The sequence below is a fragment of the Pelodiscus sinensis genome, chromosome 2, assembly GCF_052426305.1.
Source record: "Pelodiscus sinensis isolate ZL-2025 chromosome 2, ASM5242630v1, whole genome shotgun sequence".
NCBI lineage: Eukaryota > Metazoa > Chordata > Testudines > Trionychidae > Pelodiscus > Pelodiscus sinensis.
Window position 1 is genome coordinate 34,698,665 of NC_143053.1, and position 15,078 is coordinate 34,713,742.

Genomic DNA, 15,078 nt, shown 5'->3' on the forward strand with positions numbered 1-15,078 from the left:
ACGACATGAAAGCTGGGTAAATTCTTAACTGCTATATTGTGTCTGTAATGATTTCCTTTGAGAGTCCCTTTAACCATTCATTAGTGAAAAGTAGCATATACAGGACTGAGTTTGTTAGCACAGAACACTTCTATTTTGGTCAAAGCACAAACAGCTTTTGTACTGTGAAGGGAGCCAGGTAGAACAAGCAAGACCTCCCTTCCCCCGCTCAGAGCTTCTTCCTGGCTGCTATTGCTGACTCAAGGCTGCAGTGCTATCCAGCTTCCCGTTTTTAGGGGCTTTGCCAATAGATCTAAAAAGGAAGCACTGGCAACATTCTCCTCTCCTTTTTCAAACTACTGCATACAGCTGCTTAGAGCTTGTGGTGTGGCAGAGAGGCCATGAAGGGACTCAAGTGAGGCTGACCTGTGCTGTCTCATCCCAGGCTGCAACTCTGTGCTAGTTTTCTACTGCATTTAGCAGTGGTACAAAATGTTGTCCTTAGAAGCTTAATTTTTTTACAGTATAATATTACAGCTCAGTGAATAGAAAATGAAGAAAAATGCCATTTCTGGCAACGAGAGTGCTGCAGTATTAAGAACGGTGTTTCATGTACATCACTGCTGTACTGAAACTCAAAGCTACATTATTTTGTTTCTCTGTGTTATGAAGATCACAACCTCTTTTAAAGAATGGTTCTTCTTAGGAAAAAAACAAAGCATCTGGTACCAGTTCTGTAAAGAAAATGTTTTATTTAAAGTGTTGAATACCATCACCAGAATGAATTTGATTTACATTAGTTGGTGTTCATTACAGGCCTAATCTGCCCTTTTTCTCCCAACTGTAATTCCCTTTAATTTTTAAAATGTACTATGTACAAGACAGCAGTGATCACTGGAATAGTGCTATTTACATGACTAAACCATAAGTAGAATTGCAGATGTTTGAAAATTAAAAAAAAATACATTAAATTTTAAAATAAATACTGCATAATGCAAGTATATACAATCCTTCCATATGGTCATGTCTTCCTTTTCAAAATCAGAAATCATTTATATAGGAATATGAATAAAAGAAAGTGTGACTGCATCTGATAGTATTAGGAAAACAGTTGTACTTTAAAAAAATTCTGGGGAATATCATAGACTGTATGTCTTTAGCATTTATTTGTTGCTGGTACACAGGTGTCTAAATTATTTCAGTAAACAGTTTTACCAGTCTGTTCATTAGCATAACATTGTTCCATCATATAATCTTAGAATGACAAGACACATTCTTGATGTGTATCATATTGCACCACATAAATTAAAAGGCATATAAAGTGATACTGTTGTTACTTTTGCCCTCTTATGAAACATGGACAGTTTTTAATGGGCAGCATTAATACATTTTCAAACAAAATCAGAATAATTCTGTGTGCATGGCCTTAATTTAAAGTTAAATGCAATGTATATTTCAATAATTATTGCAAGTTTTCAACATTAAATAATAAGTATGTATTAAAGGCATTTAAAGACGCAGAAAAAGAGAGAAAGTTTATCATTAAATGTTAGCCAGTTACCTTCCCTTTATATGAGAAATGAATGAGAAATCTGGACTTGCAACACCACCTAATGGTAATAAATACCTGCTGCCTGGAGACATCATCTGTTGACTTTGCATCTAGAATCGTGGTGATGTTGTCAAATAACTGTTTGATTGTACTTGTTCTACTGTTTTTAAGGCAATTACAAATCAAAGTTTGATATTTTTATGCAGACCGATGTTCACTTATTAAACCTCGGCTATCACAAATAGAGACAATGAAAAACAGAAATTTACAGCAGAAGAATAATGAAGAATTTTATAACCTTTGTTAGTTGCTATGACTCCAAATATGTAGCTATTTGTTTGGCTCAGTGCAAATAAAAAATGGTGAAATTTAGTTCCTAAAAATCAAACAATTGGTTCATATTTACTCTCTCCAAAACCTTCAAGAAATTATAGTTCAATCCTTGAATGAATGATGCTGGTACTGAAAACAAAATTTATTAATGACATCTTACAATGGCCACGTAACTCCAGTATTTTGCTGTAGAATTCAATTTGAAGGTGAGAAAAAAATGAAAATAAGTTACCATGCACTGTACAATTAATTGCAAAAAGTTCAAATATCTTCTTTATCAAATACATGCTGAATTACTTTAATGTACTCCCAAGCCATGTTGCAAAATCCTTTTCAACATGCTTGAAAAAAGTAAGCTCTTAAACAATATTTTTGTCCAAGAATTCAAAAATGCAGATCATCTGCAACCTTGAACTGAATATGGGGCATAAGAGAGTAATATGTCAAAAGGTAGCAGTTCTAGGATATAATGGATCATCCTGGAAAGTAAGAGGGGGGAAAGAGTGAAAGGAAGATTCAGGAGAGAAAGGAGGAAGAAGTGTACAATTTGCACATAATGTCGAACTTTACAAGGTTTGTACCTTTTACAATTAAATAAATTTAATGTATTATACTTATTTCTTGTCACAAACAGAATTGTAAATATTAGCTAGAAATTATCATCTTTTATTTTTAATATATGTCTGCAAAAACACAGATCATGATTGGTTTAAAGAATGATAAAGGTGGTGTGTCTCGGTATCACCCTGTTGCATTCTCTCCCCTTTAAAACCATGCACTAGTGAAATTTACTTTTAAAAATAATATAAATTGTTGAAAATGGCTGATTTATTCTTTTTTTTGCAAGTTGCAGCCCCAAGAAAATAATTTAAGTGTTCAGCTAAATCTGTGTCCATGCAAAAAAGTTTCTTTAATTTCAATACAGTACAGTATATCCAAAGAATTTTTATTTTTCAGAGAGTCCATCACATCTGGGCTTTCACTGTAGCAATAGCTGGAGTTATGAAGCCTGCCACAATAACTTTTAAAGCATTCTAATACGAAGAGTTTTCTCTGGTCTCTTCTCCATATGACAGCTGGCATTTCTTTTTCAATGGTCTTACATTCTTCTGTTGTTCTTCTGATGTCTACTATTCCACTGATTTGTAACATGGCTTCATGGAGAAGGGATATAGCTTCTTTTCTGTGGTATTATTAGGCTTTGGGGGCAGTTAAAAGGGAGCAACAAAATAGATATGCCATTGAAAAGGACTTTTGTTGCATGAAACACATTAACTCTTTTAGTTTAATCCATGGCTTCAGATTGGATCAAAATTAAATGTCACTTAACTCCAAATCTGTTAGTTCTTTACACTTCCACTCTTTCACCTGAGGGCCTTCCTTAGTGCACAATGTGTGCAACTTCCTCTGAGAACACAGGATCGCTTGGTAGCCCTAGAAACAGGCTCAGAAGACACAACATTAAGCATGCAGTGTTACCAGGGTTTGCGACCTGTAATTATTTTTTGTAACGCTGGTTGCTATGACAACAGTTTCACAGCTGCTATGAGCGAGCATAAGAGGGTCCTGTTGAACTTTCAAGCGATGACTGGGAAGCTCGTCTAGTCAGAGGAGCCAAAGTTGGATCTACTAAGGAGGAAGGGGGGAAAAGTTTGAACCATCCAATCACCATATTTGACAGGTCCAGTTCATCTAAAAGTATCTGTGCCACTCCCATAAAAGATTTGTGATCCATACGTCCATAGTCTCCCCAAACAATTATCTGTTGGCAAAGGAAACAAAAGATAGAGAAGTTTCAGCAACAAATATGAAAACTGTGATCTGATGCAATCAATTCTTTGGCTGTAACCAGTTACTTATTCACAAACAAGCAATCCTAAAGAAAGACAGCCTATTAGCCCTGATTCTGCTAGAGTGGTACAACCAGAGGAGTCCTCTGGGCTATTAACCCATTTAATCATGAAATATAAGAGCTAAAATATTGAGATCCAGTGTAAAATTAAGCACATATATTTATTACAAGCAAAATATGGTTGAACTTATGCCACCCACATAGTTTAATGGGTTGGAGGCTTGACTGAATTTACAAAGTGCGGGACAGCTTTGGAATGTAAGAGGGAATATTCCCAGGGCTAGACCCCTCCTCTTCAGTGAGCTGAATCATAGGGGTAAGCAGCGAAAAGTTGACCGTGTGTTATGGACTATCTGAGAGAAGCCCTGTAAACCCTGCACTTGACCCAGATAAAGGCCTAGTACAGGGAGATGGGGAAGATAATATCCCACCCAGGGACTAAGTTTAATAAAGTTGCAGCCTGACAGTTAAATCCATTCTTGTGCCTGCTGTCAGGTCTTGTCTCCACCATGCAGTGGATTAATTTTGTAGCAACTGATGTACTGGCGGTTGATTTATTGTGTCCGCTTAGATGCAATGTATCAATCTCTGAGTGCTCTGCTGTCAACTCCAGTACTCCACCAGGACGAGAAGAGTAGCTGGAGTGAATGGGAGAACAACCCCCACCGACTTTACCGTGTGGAAGACACCGTTATAAGTATGTCGACTTCAACTATGTTATTTGTGTAGCTGAAGTTGTGTAGGGTATATTGTTGGGGGTGGGAAGGTTAGTGTAGAAGAGGCCTCATTCACCTATATTTCTTGATCAATGTTTGTGCAGCACCACTTATTGGTTGCCACCAATAGAACATATCTGCTCAGCAAGGCTTTGAAGTAACAGGACTTGTACAAGAAGATGTGGAAGGAAGTCTTGGCCTCATTCAGTAAGAATTGTACAAGTGAAACATTTTCAGGTAGATAAGAATATTGATGTAAATTACCTGTAAAACCTTGCCTTGGGGGCTTTCTTCAAATGACAAAAGCTGCTGATAAAGAGGTTCCAGTGTTTTTCTTGCTACCTTTGTTTTCTTTTTGGCTATGCAGGCTCCATTTTCTAATAGATACACCTTTACATATGGTGCTAAGAGGGGAAGAAAATGAATAAGAGTAAGCAAAAAGCTAATCCAATTTTGCAAGCTAGCTGTAACATTCCATCACCATTTGCTGAGTCCTGTTATTTAGTAGACAAATACCTCAATTAAACAAGTCCCTGAATACAGCATTAAATAATTATGAACCTTTATTCTTATGTAACATATTCATGTATAACAGATAACAAATCTTCTCTATATTTCAAAATTTTCTACAATGCACAGCATGTGCCACAAAATTATGATCTGATGCAAAGCCCGTTAAGTACCAGTAAATAAAAAGACATGGACTTCTGTGGGCTTTGGATCAAACTGCAAATTGTTTATGCTTTCACATAATCTGTGACACAAAAAGCTGAGGAGAGAAAGATTCTGAACTAACTTCTACTTTGGTAGAAGAACTTGCTAAATGTGTCATTGTATTGTCCCCTTCATTCAACACTGTACATTAAAACAGTAGGACAATATACTGTAAAAAGAGAAGAAAATAAACATCAGGTTCCACTCTGCTTTCTAGGAGGTGTATCTGTTTTGAGAATTTTGTTAACTTCCTCCTCTCTATTAAATAACTTGTGTCACATCTTCAATACATGCTTCATTTCCCTGCCCCATACGTAGCCAAGGAGACATTTGCTATTATAAAAACAGATTTAGTCCTTTAGTGGCAGCACCACCAAACACTTTTGCAGTTAACATTTTCTCCTGAAGTTGGGGTTCAAACCGAATCTTTACATGTAGGCTTTTATATGAGGGCCGCACATTTTTACTTTTCATTTTACAGTGAATGCTATAGCCCGGTGCTATTAGCAATCTGTTAATAGATTTCACTTGAACAGTAAAACCTCAGAAATTTTGCTGCAGACAGCACTTACTTCTATTCACATAGCTATATTCTTCTTTTCTTACCTGGCAGTGTCTTTGAACCTGGTTTTACAACAAGGCCACGGGCTCGTATTATTTCTACCTCCAACTGTCCTTTTTTGTCCATCATTCCTATCTGAATATCACCTGGGAGAGGAAAATTTTGAGACATTGCAATTAAAAAATATTAGATCATATCTAAACAAGTGATATTTTATGGAATTAATGTGTGACAGCTTACTTCATTCACATAACAACAACAAAGTAAATAAGGAATTAACTATAACAGATATGTTTTAAAGCTTTTTTTCCCACTGCTATTTGAGGTCTCACAGTACAAAACCCATTACAGAAAATATCCTCATCTTGGTTTCTCCCCTAATCTAAATTAAATTTATTTTTCCCTTTACATACATTTCAGTGAGCTAAGAGCCATTAAAATACATTTGTAAAATTTTTGCAAACTATTTCTGTCATGTTTATAGTTAAAAAGAAATATGCATCAAAAGATGTTTGTACATTTAAAGATTATATGAACAATAACTGCAATTGCTTACACTTAAATAGCACTTTTCACTTGACAATCTTCAACTGCTCATAGTAGTGGGTACGTAATATCTCCATTTCATAGATGGGAAACTTAAGTACAGGAATATTAAAGACCAAATTTTCAAAACCAGGTCTCTAGTTTTAAATGTCTAAATATTTCAATACACAACTTTAGTCACCTAGGTGCTGATTTCAGAGCTGTCAAGCCTCCAAAACAATCACCAATGTCATCTGAAAGTGTGGTGCTATAGTTAGAAGACGCTTCTGAAAATTTGGCCCTTAGTGACTTTTTCTAGATCATACAAAAAATCCATGGCATGGCCAGAATTAGAATTCATCTCTCTTGACTCCTAGTACTGTTCTTAAATTACTACATCACACTGATTACTGCAAGACATGAATTCTTACCCATAGATGGTGTTGCCAGAGTTTGGCGTCCTACTAGCTGGGCAGGGCCAAGTCCATCCAGAAAATCACTGAATTGGCTATCAGAGGCCAACCGCACACCTGGGAAAATCAAACTAAAGGAAACAAAACAGTTTAAATTACCACTTTGCAAGCTATTTTAACAACCTTAACTTGAGCCCTCTGAAAAAGCATGGTGTAGGTAGTTAAAAATACAGGGCCAAATCTTTACACATGCCCACTCAAAAATACCCACAAGGTCACCTTGATGACTTTCTACAGGTTGTATCAGTACAAGTAGGGTTTTTTGGAAAAAGGTAAGTTCAGATAATAGAACTTGTGGACTACAGGAACATGCTAGAGGTCCTCTCTGAAGGAGATTTCCAAAATAGAAAGACTCCTGATGGCAGATTCTCTACCAGTTTACAAGAGGTACGAATGATGCACTTAGTACACCCACCTGTGTCTCTCCCAACCTGTATACTCAGATCCTAGACCCACTGAGAACTCTGCAAAGTGACATTAACTACTGGGCACATGGGCAATAGGAGATTTATGATCTATAAAAGGCAGGAAGAACATTTTAGACATTGTTTTTACTTGGAAAATCTCCCTCAAGCAAACTAATTTAAAGTGAAGTTCTGCCCAGAGTATGGACTTTTCGATTCAATTCATTTTTTTTATAGAACTAGTTTTGCAGAGATACATAATACAAGAACAGTCTAAACAGTAAATCTTACTCACTTTCCCTCAGAACTGTAGCTGTTCATACTGCCATCTGTGGATTCCCGGCTGGCCTGACGTGTCATCCAGTTTCTCATTTCCACAGCCAGCCCAGTTTCTGTGCTTCTCTGGACAGTGCTCCGTAACTTCTTACCACCCGCTTCTGTGAAAACAGACCAGAATACATAGTGGCATCTCACTATAATAAATAGAGGTACTCAGAGGGCAGTAATATAGACAATAAACATTACAGAAAGATGCCACATAGGAATAAACAAATATATAACAAATCTTTTTAAAGATCATGTGCATATATTTGAGCACCAGACACTTTGACAAAATGAAACTATGTAATATTGTAGCACCAATTCCATTGAAATGTCAATATTATGAAGCTATTTCAGAAATGTTCCTATTCAGGTTGAAAAGCACTTGGTCATCATTTGCTACATGAAATTGTAGATATCTACTAGGATGGTGAACAACAAAGTACAATCCCTCTGTCAGATCTCTGCTTTTGCTTTCCTATTATTTTTAGTTAGTTAATTTTATGTATGTATTGCAGAAGAAATACAGCTTGTGCTTACTTTTACACACAGTAATTTGAGAATTCTATCTCTATACCTAAAAGTAGACACCAATATTTATGTATGTTCTCTTTTAATTTTAGAAACTGAGACAGAGAAGACATAATGAATGATGTAGAATTTGGATGTAGTGCTCTGACATTCAGGATTATGATCTAGTCTCCAGGTGCCAGACTTTTTGATAGTCTTGACAAAAAAGCTAAGTACTAAAGCAGCATAGAGACTGAACTTCTCTCTTTCATGATGAGAGGTGGTCATTCCTGATTGTGTCTGAGGTGCTATGGTATCTTTAATCACAACAAATGGTGTAGGGAAGCTTAAATTCCAGTTGCTTGGCCCTGTTCTATGGATAAATAGCTTATTTCAGCCTGTATACTTCCCAAAGCCTTTACTTTTAATCACTACAGTGATCTGATGAATAATAGGATGATTAACTTTGCTGCAAAATGTTGGCCACTCATGTGAATGTAACATCCAATAAAGCAAAATCAGTTATTGCTACATCAAAACTAATTACAATCCATCAATATCAATAAACATAAATACAAGAAGCTAAGAGCTTTGTATTAGATCTGAAAAATGAAGGACAAAGGGTGACAATTTCATTTATATCTGCTTGTACTCTTCCAAATGCCTACTGGTTTTATTATTTAGATTAAACTAATGTAAGTTGACAGTCGACTTCCAACATTGGTGCATAATTGATCTAAAATCCAGTTACTATGACACAAAGAAAAGAATATTCTTACAACTACCTGGCCAAATAAGCATTTATGTATTTATTGTACATTGCCTTAAAGAGGAGGCCATATAAAAAGTTCACAATATTGGAAGCCTCATACTCTTTACATTAAAGGACTTGTGATATTACACTTCTTTAAAAATGTTATTTGCACCATTGATTGTTAGTTTTCATTCTGCTTATACTGAATTGTTGATCTTTCCCAATTCAGCATTGTTGTACTCTCTAAAGCAAACATGACAGAACACTTTCACCATGCATGATTCTACAAGGTCACTTCGGAATGGTCATTTGTATCAGGGGATAGGGTTGTATCCTTAGCTGTTCTTAATCATGTAAGGAAGAGTGACATTCTAAACCTATATGCCTTGATTCTTCAACAAAACTTACATTAAGAATGAACACATATGTTGCAACTTGATTTACTTGTAAAATGATGGCAGAGATATAAGAATCTGCAGAGCAACAGCTGCTCAAAGCTTAGAACATGTGCACCTGGTTTCACCAGCTGCTCGGAGTTGCTACTGTGGTTTCTCATATTAAAATAGTGTTCTTTGCCCATATTCATTTTATCTGAAACAAGTGACTCTGTTCAGATCAGAAGCCAGAATAATGGATGAGTTGGAGAAAAATCATTGCTGATGCATGCAAGTTGCCAGACCAAAGCTAACTAAAACTGTATATTTATGTATCACCTCTGATTCTGGAATAACTCTAAAGACCATCATCCCCAGCCTTTGAATGGGGTTGAGAGAAAGCTGTGTAAGGAGTCACTAGTAAGTGCTCAATAGAAGTCAATTGAGAATTGTTTTATGGTCTCAAAAGAGACTGCCTGCCTTTTTAACTGCACAACATCACACCTTTTTTTTCCCCTGGTAGGGTTGCCAGATGGTTTAAACAAAAATACCGATCACACTTGACATTACATCACAATCTACATTACATCTTATTTAGAAAATACCGGACATTTATATTTTCTCAGTTTGTTTCCCGAACAGAAAGCTCAAATACTGGACTGTCTGGTTCAAAACCAGACACCTGACAACCCTATCCCCTGGTTATTTCTGAGCAGCTTCTTTTTCTTTTTTCCTATCAGTACACACTTGTATTTGCATTGGCATTAGTGAAAGTTATACCTCTGCACCCATAAGGAGAATATATTCCTCAGTCTTGCTCCTTATTACTTTCATAATTCAACCCTTACTATTTCATCATTTCTCTGATACTGTTGTTAAGTGACTCACTGTAAGATACAACAAATATAAAACTCACAATAGGGATAATTCATATTTCATGTGATCAGCATTTATCTAAGAAAAATCGAAGTAGAACGGTTTACCAACCAAGAATTCCATTTTATAGTTGTACAGAAAAAGTATTTCTAACATTAAGACACAAATATCAATTACAAAAAAAGCAATTTGTGCTAATTCTTCAGTGGCTTATTCAGCCATAATGAAACAAGGATATACTCATAACAGTTATGATGGAACACTTTCTGAAATTTTTGCCCACAGCTATAAGAAGTAAACCTCAATTCATCACTCAGCAGCAAGGTAAATTACAATATGTCTGCTGATTTGGGAATATGCTGGTTTATAAAACCACTGAGGAAATGTTCTCTTGAGACACATAAGCCTGACAGTGACTAAATAGACTCACAATGTCTGATCTTTTGTTTTTAACTTACTCCTAAACACTTAAACCCAGCTATGGCTCACTTTATTGATATTGTTACAGTACTGAGTGGTTCATGCACTAGAACCCAAGAAGGAGCTTATTTCTGTTCTTTTTCTGTCAAATGATGGCAAATGTAGGTTTATTAAATTATCCTAATCTATTTTTCTTTACAAATGTACCATTCCTGATAATAAGATATGAACAGGCAGTACAACTCCTCACAGCAACTCTCCTTGGCAATTTTCCAAATTCAGACTGATGTTCTCAAACCTCATACACCATGGGCCTGATTCACAACTACTTTGTACTTTGTGTAGTCATCTACGCTTGTGCAGAGTGCATTTAAAATGCTACCATTTTAGAATGGTACCATTTTGTATCCACTTTGCACCATGTACAGGATACACAAAGTACAAAGCAGTGGTGAATTATGTCCACTCCAAACTACTAAAATTTCTAAAAAATCAGAGCAAGTAATTTTCTTGAATAAAATTCTTACTTTATATACAATCTATAAAAGGATTAGAGACGTAGAAATATATCCCCATCACTCAAACTATTCAGCTTCCAGACTTTAATTTTGCCCGTTCGAGAGTCAAAAGCTGATCGTGCTTAGAGATAGACTATGTCAAATTTACTAAGATCATTGCATTTCTGGGTTATGCTGCTATATGAATCAAATACATTTTAGGAAATAATGGTCTTTTCATGGGCACATTAATGTTAACAGGAATTCTGTAGTGTCTGGGTAGAATATACTTCTATAAATTATAAATGTTGTTTATATTTAGGAGAAATCCTGTCTTTTAAAAATTTATTTGTTTTGCTGTTTTATTACTATAACACATATTAGAAAAGTATACATTTGAAACATGCTATAAACATAATAAAACTAGTCACTACCCAACTCTTGTTTATTGTTAGAATTACAAAGGATCTTTATACACAGGATCTGTGTAACATTTTTGAGCAATGTAGAGAGTATGTTTAAATAAGTTTTAACAGAGGGTGAACATAAGAACATAAGAACGGCCGTACTGGGTCAGACCAAAGGTCCATCTAGCCCTGTCTACCGACAGTGGCCAACACCAGGTGCCCCAGAGAGGGTGGACCGAAGACAATGATCAAGCGATTTGTCTCCTGCCGTCCCTCTCCAGCCTCTGACAGACAGAGGCCAAGGACACCATTTTATCCCCTGGCTAATAGCCTTTTATGGACCTAACCTCCATGAAATTATCTAGATTCTCTTTAAACTCTATTATAGTCCTAGCCTTCATAGCCTCCTCTGGCAAGGAGTTCCACAGGTTGACTACACACTGTGTGAAGAACTTTCTTTTATTAGTTTTAAACCTGCTCCCCATTAATTTCATTTGGTGTCCTCTAGTTCTTCTATTTAGGGAACTAATAAATAACTTTTCTTTATCGGCCCTCTCCACACCACTCATGATTTTATAAACCTCTATAATATCCCCCTCAGTCTCCTCTTTTCTAAACTGAAAAGTCCCAGTCACTTTAACCTCTCCTCATATGGGACCCGTTCCAAACCCCTAATCATTTTAGTTGCCCTTTTCTGAAGCCTTTCCAAGGCCAAAATATCTTTTTTGAGGTGAGGAGACCACATCTGTACACAGTATTCAAGATGTGGGCGTACCATAGTTTTATACAGGGGCAGAAAGATATTCTGTGTCTTATTTTCTATCCCTTTCCTAATAATTCCTAGCATCCTATTTGCCTTTTTGACCGCCGCTGCACACTGCGTGGAAGTTTTCAGAGAACTGTCCACGATAACTCCAAGATCTCTTTCCTGATTGTCGTAGCCAAATTCTCCCCCATCATACTGTACGTACAGTTGGGGTTATTTTTTCCGATGTGCATTACACTTATCCACATTAAATTTCATTTGCCATTTTGTTGCCCAATCACTAAGTTTTGTGAGATCTTTTTGGAGTCCCTCACAGTCTGCTTCTGTCTTGACTATCCTAAACAGTTTTGTATCATTTGCAAACTTTACTACCTCACTGCTTACCCCTTTCTCCAGATCATTTATGAATAAGTTGAAAAGGATTGGTCCCAGGACTGACACTTGGGGTACACCACTAGTTACCCCTCTCCACTCTGAAAATGTACCATTTATTCCTACCCTTTGTTTCCTGTCTTTTAACCAGTTCTCAATCCAAGAAAGGACCTTCCCTCATATCCCATGGCCATGTAATTTACGCAAGAGCCTTTGGTGAGAGACCTTGTCAAAGGCTTTCTGAAAATCTAAGTATACTATATCTACTGGATCCCCCTTGTCCGCATGTTTGTTAACCCCTTCAAAGAACTCTAAGGGTATGTCTATACTACAGCGCTAATTCGAACTAACGGATCAAATTAGTTAGTTCGAACTAAGCTAATTCGAACTAACGGATCCAGACTAAAAAACTAGTTTGAATTAGCGTTTTGCTAATTCGAACTAGCATGTCCACATTGAGTGGACCCTGAACCGGGGTTAAGGATGGCCGGAAGCAGTGCCGGCAGGGCATCAGATGAGGACTTAGTGCGTGGAGCTGCTGCCTCAGGCTAGCCGAGGGCTGTGCTTAAAGGGACCCGACCCCCACCCTGGACAGACAGTTCTCAGGGGTGCCCTGCTTGCAAAGCAGTCCTGTCTTGGAGTGCCCTGAGTGCCCACACTGGGCACATCACAACACTCGGCCATCAGACCGGCTGCACTTGCCGCAGGCTGCCATCTGGGGAGAGGGGGCAATTGGGGGGCTGCAGGAGAGCTTCCACCCCCAGAAGCCCACAGAGCCAGCCCAGTCCTCCCCATCGGGGGCTCGTACCCCATTCCTCCCTTACCTCCTTCCACTTACCCTTCCCTAGCCCCCCTTCCTGATGTACAAAATAAAGAATCTGTGGTCAAAAATAGAATCTCTCTTTATTGAACAAAACTCGGGGAGACTGGGAAAAGGAGGTGGGAGAGGGGAAGATAGAGGCTGGGAGAGGGGAGGGCAACTAAAATGATCAGAGGTTTGGAACAGGTCCCATATGAAGATAGGCTAAAGAGACTGGGACTTTTCAGTTTAGAAAAGAGGAGACTGAGGGGGGATAGGATAGAGGTCTATAAAAGCATGAGTGGGGTGGAGAGGGTGCATACAGAAAAGTTCTTCATTAGTTCCCATAATAGAAGGACTAGAGGACACCAAAGGAAAGGAATGGGTAGCAGGCTTCAAACTAATAACAGAAAGTTCTTCTTCACAAAGCAAATAGTCAACCTGTGGAACTCCTTGCTGCAGGAGGCTGTGAAGGCTAGAACTAGAACACAGTTTAAAGAGAAGTGACATCAAGTCATGGAGGTTGGGTCCATGGAGTGGTATTAGCCAGGGGGTAGGAGTGGTGTCCCTACCTGAAGTTTGTGGAAGGCTGGAGAGGGATGGCACGAGACAAATGGCTTGGTCACTGTCTTTGGTCCATCCCCTCCAGGGTCCCTAGGGTTGGCCGCTGTCGGCAGACAGGCTACTGGGCTAGATGGACCTTTGGTCTGACCCAGTACGGCCATTCTAAGCTCAGGGCTCAGGGTCGGGGGTCTCAGTGGACCACCTTGATTTTCAGGCAAACCTGCTCCTGGGTGGCCAGGCTGGCAGCTCTCCTGCCCTAGACGGCCACTTTCCTGTGCCTAGTGCAGAGGTCGTAGACGAGGTCCACGATGTCTGCACTGGACCAGGCGGGTGCCCGCCTCTTGCGGTCCTGGGCATGCTCCCGGGAGCCGCCAGCCTGGTCCTGGAAAAGGGGGGGGGCATCGGGTGGCTGGCTCGAGCCGTGCCAGGTGCAGGGTCTGCTGGCTGGGTGCTGGCAGGCTTGCACCTGGCACGGGCATCGTAGCCAGCCCGTGCCCCTTTAAGGGGGCCGGGGCCGAGAGGGGGGCAATAGAGTTTCCCTGGTGTTGGCCAGAGTGGCCACCAGGGAAAGCTGGGGAGGGCTAGCCTCCCACTAGTTCGAATTAAGGGGCTACACACCCCTTAATTCGAACTAGTAAGTTCAAACTAGGCTTAGTCCTCGTACACTGAGGTTTACCTAGTTCGAACTAAGCGCTCCACTAGTTCGAATTAAGTTCGAACTAGTGGAGCACTAGTGTAGCTCCTATCAAACTTAATTCGAACTAACGTCCGTTAGTTCGAATTAACCTTGTAGTGTAGACATACCCTAACAGATTAGTAAGACAGGATTTCCCTTTACAGAAACCATGTTGACTTTTGTCCAACAAATTATGTTCTTCTACATGCGTCACAATTTTATTCTTTACTATTCTTTCGACTAATTTGCCCGGAACTGAAGTTAGACTTACCAGTCTGTAATTGCCAGGATCGCCTCTACAGCCATTTTTAAATATTGGTGTCATGTTGGCTACCTTCCAGTCATTAGGTACGGAAGCCGATTTAAAGGATAGGTTACAAACCACAGATAACAGCTCAGCAATTTCCCATTTTAGTTCTTTTAGAACCCTTGGATGAATGCCATCCGGTCCCGGAGATTTGTTAACATTAAGTTTTTCTATTTGTTCCAAAACCTCCTCTCATGACACTTCAATCCCGGACAGTTCTTCAGATTCATCACCCACAAAGGATGGTGCAGATTCAGGAATCTCCCCAACGTCCTCAGTTGTGAAGACTGAAGCAAAGAAATCATTTAGTTTCTCTGCAATGGCT

General features: G+C 38.7%; 1 protein-coding gene across 3 annotated transcripts in view; it reads right to left on the bottom strand.

Moving 5' to 3' along the window:
• Nucleotides 1-431: 431 nt before the first annotated feature.
• Nucleotides 432-15,078, bottom strand: part of RIMS2 (regulating synaptic membrane exocytosis 2) — a 510,981-nt gene continuing 496,334 nt past the window's right edge. Inside the window, exons 27-31 of one of the 3 annotated variants that reach the window (XM_089776190.1) lie at nucleotides 7,406-7,547; nucleotides 6,665-6,777; nucleotides 5,753-5,854; nucleotides 4,697-4,836; nucleotides 432-3,626 (exon numbers count right to left, since the gene is read on the bottom strand). In XM_089776190.1, coding sequence (XP_089632316.1) covers nucleotides 3,408-3,626; nucleotides 4,697-4,836; nucleotides 5,753-5,854; nucleotides 6,665-6,777; nucleotides 7,406-7,547 — 716 coding nt within the window. In that variant the 3' untranslated portion in view covers nucleotides 432-3,407. The remainder of the gene's footprint in view (nucleotides 3,627-4,696; nucleotides 4,837-5,752; nucleotides 5,855-6,664; nucleotides 6,778-7,405; nucleotides 7,548-15,078) is intronic. The other 2 variants (XM_075920241.2, XM_089776189.1) reach the window with 2 other exon arrangements.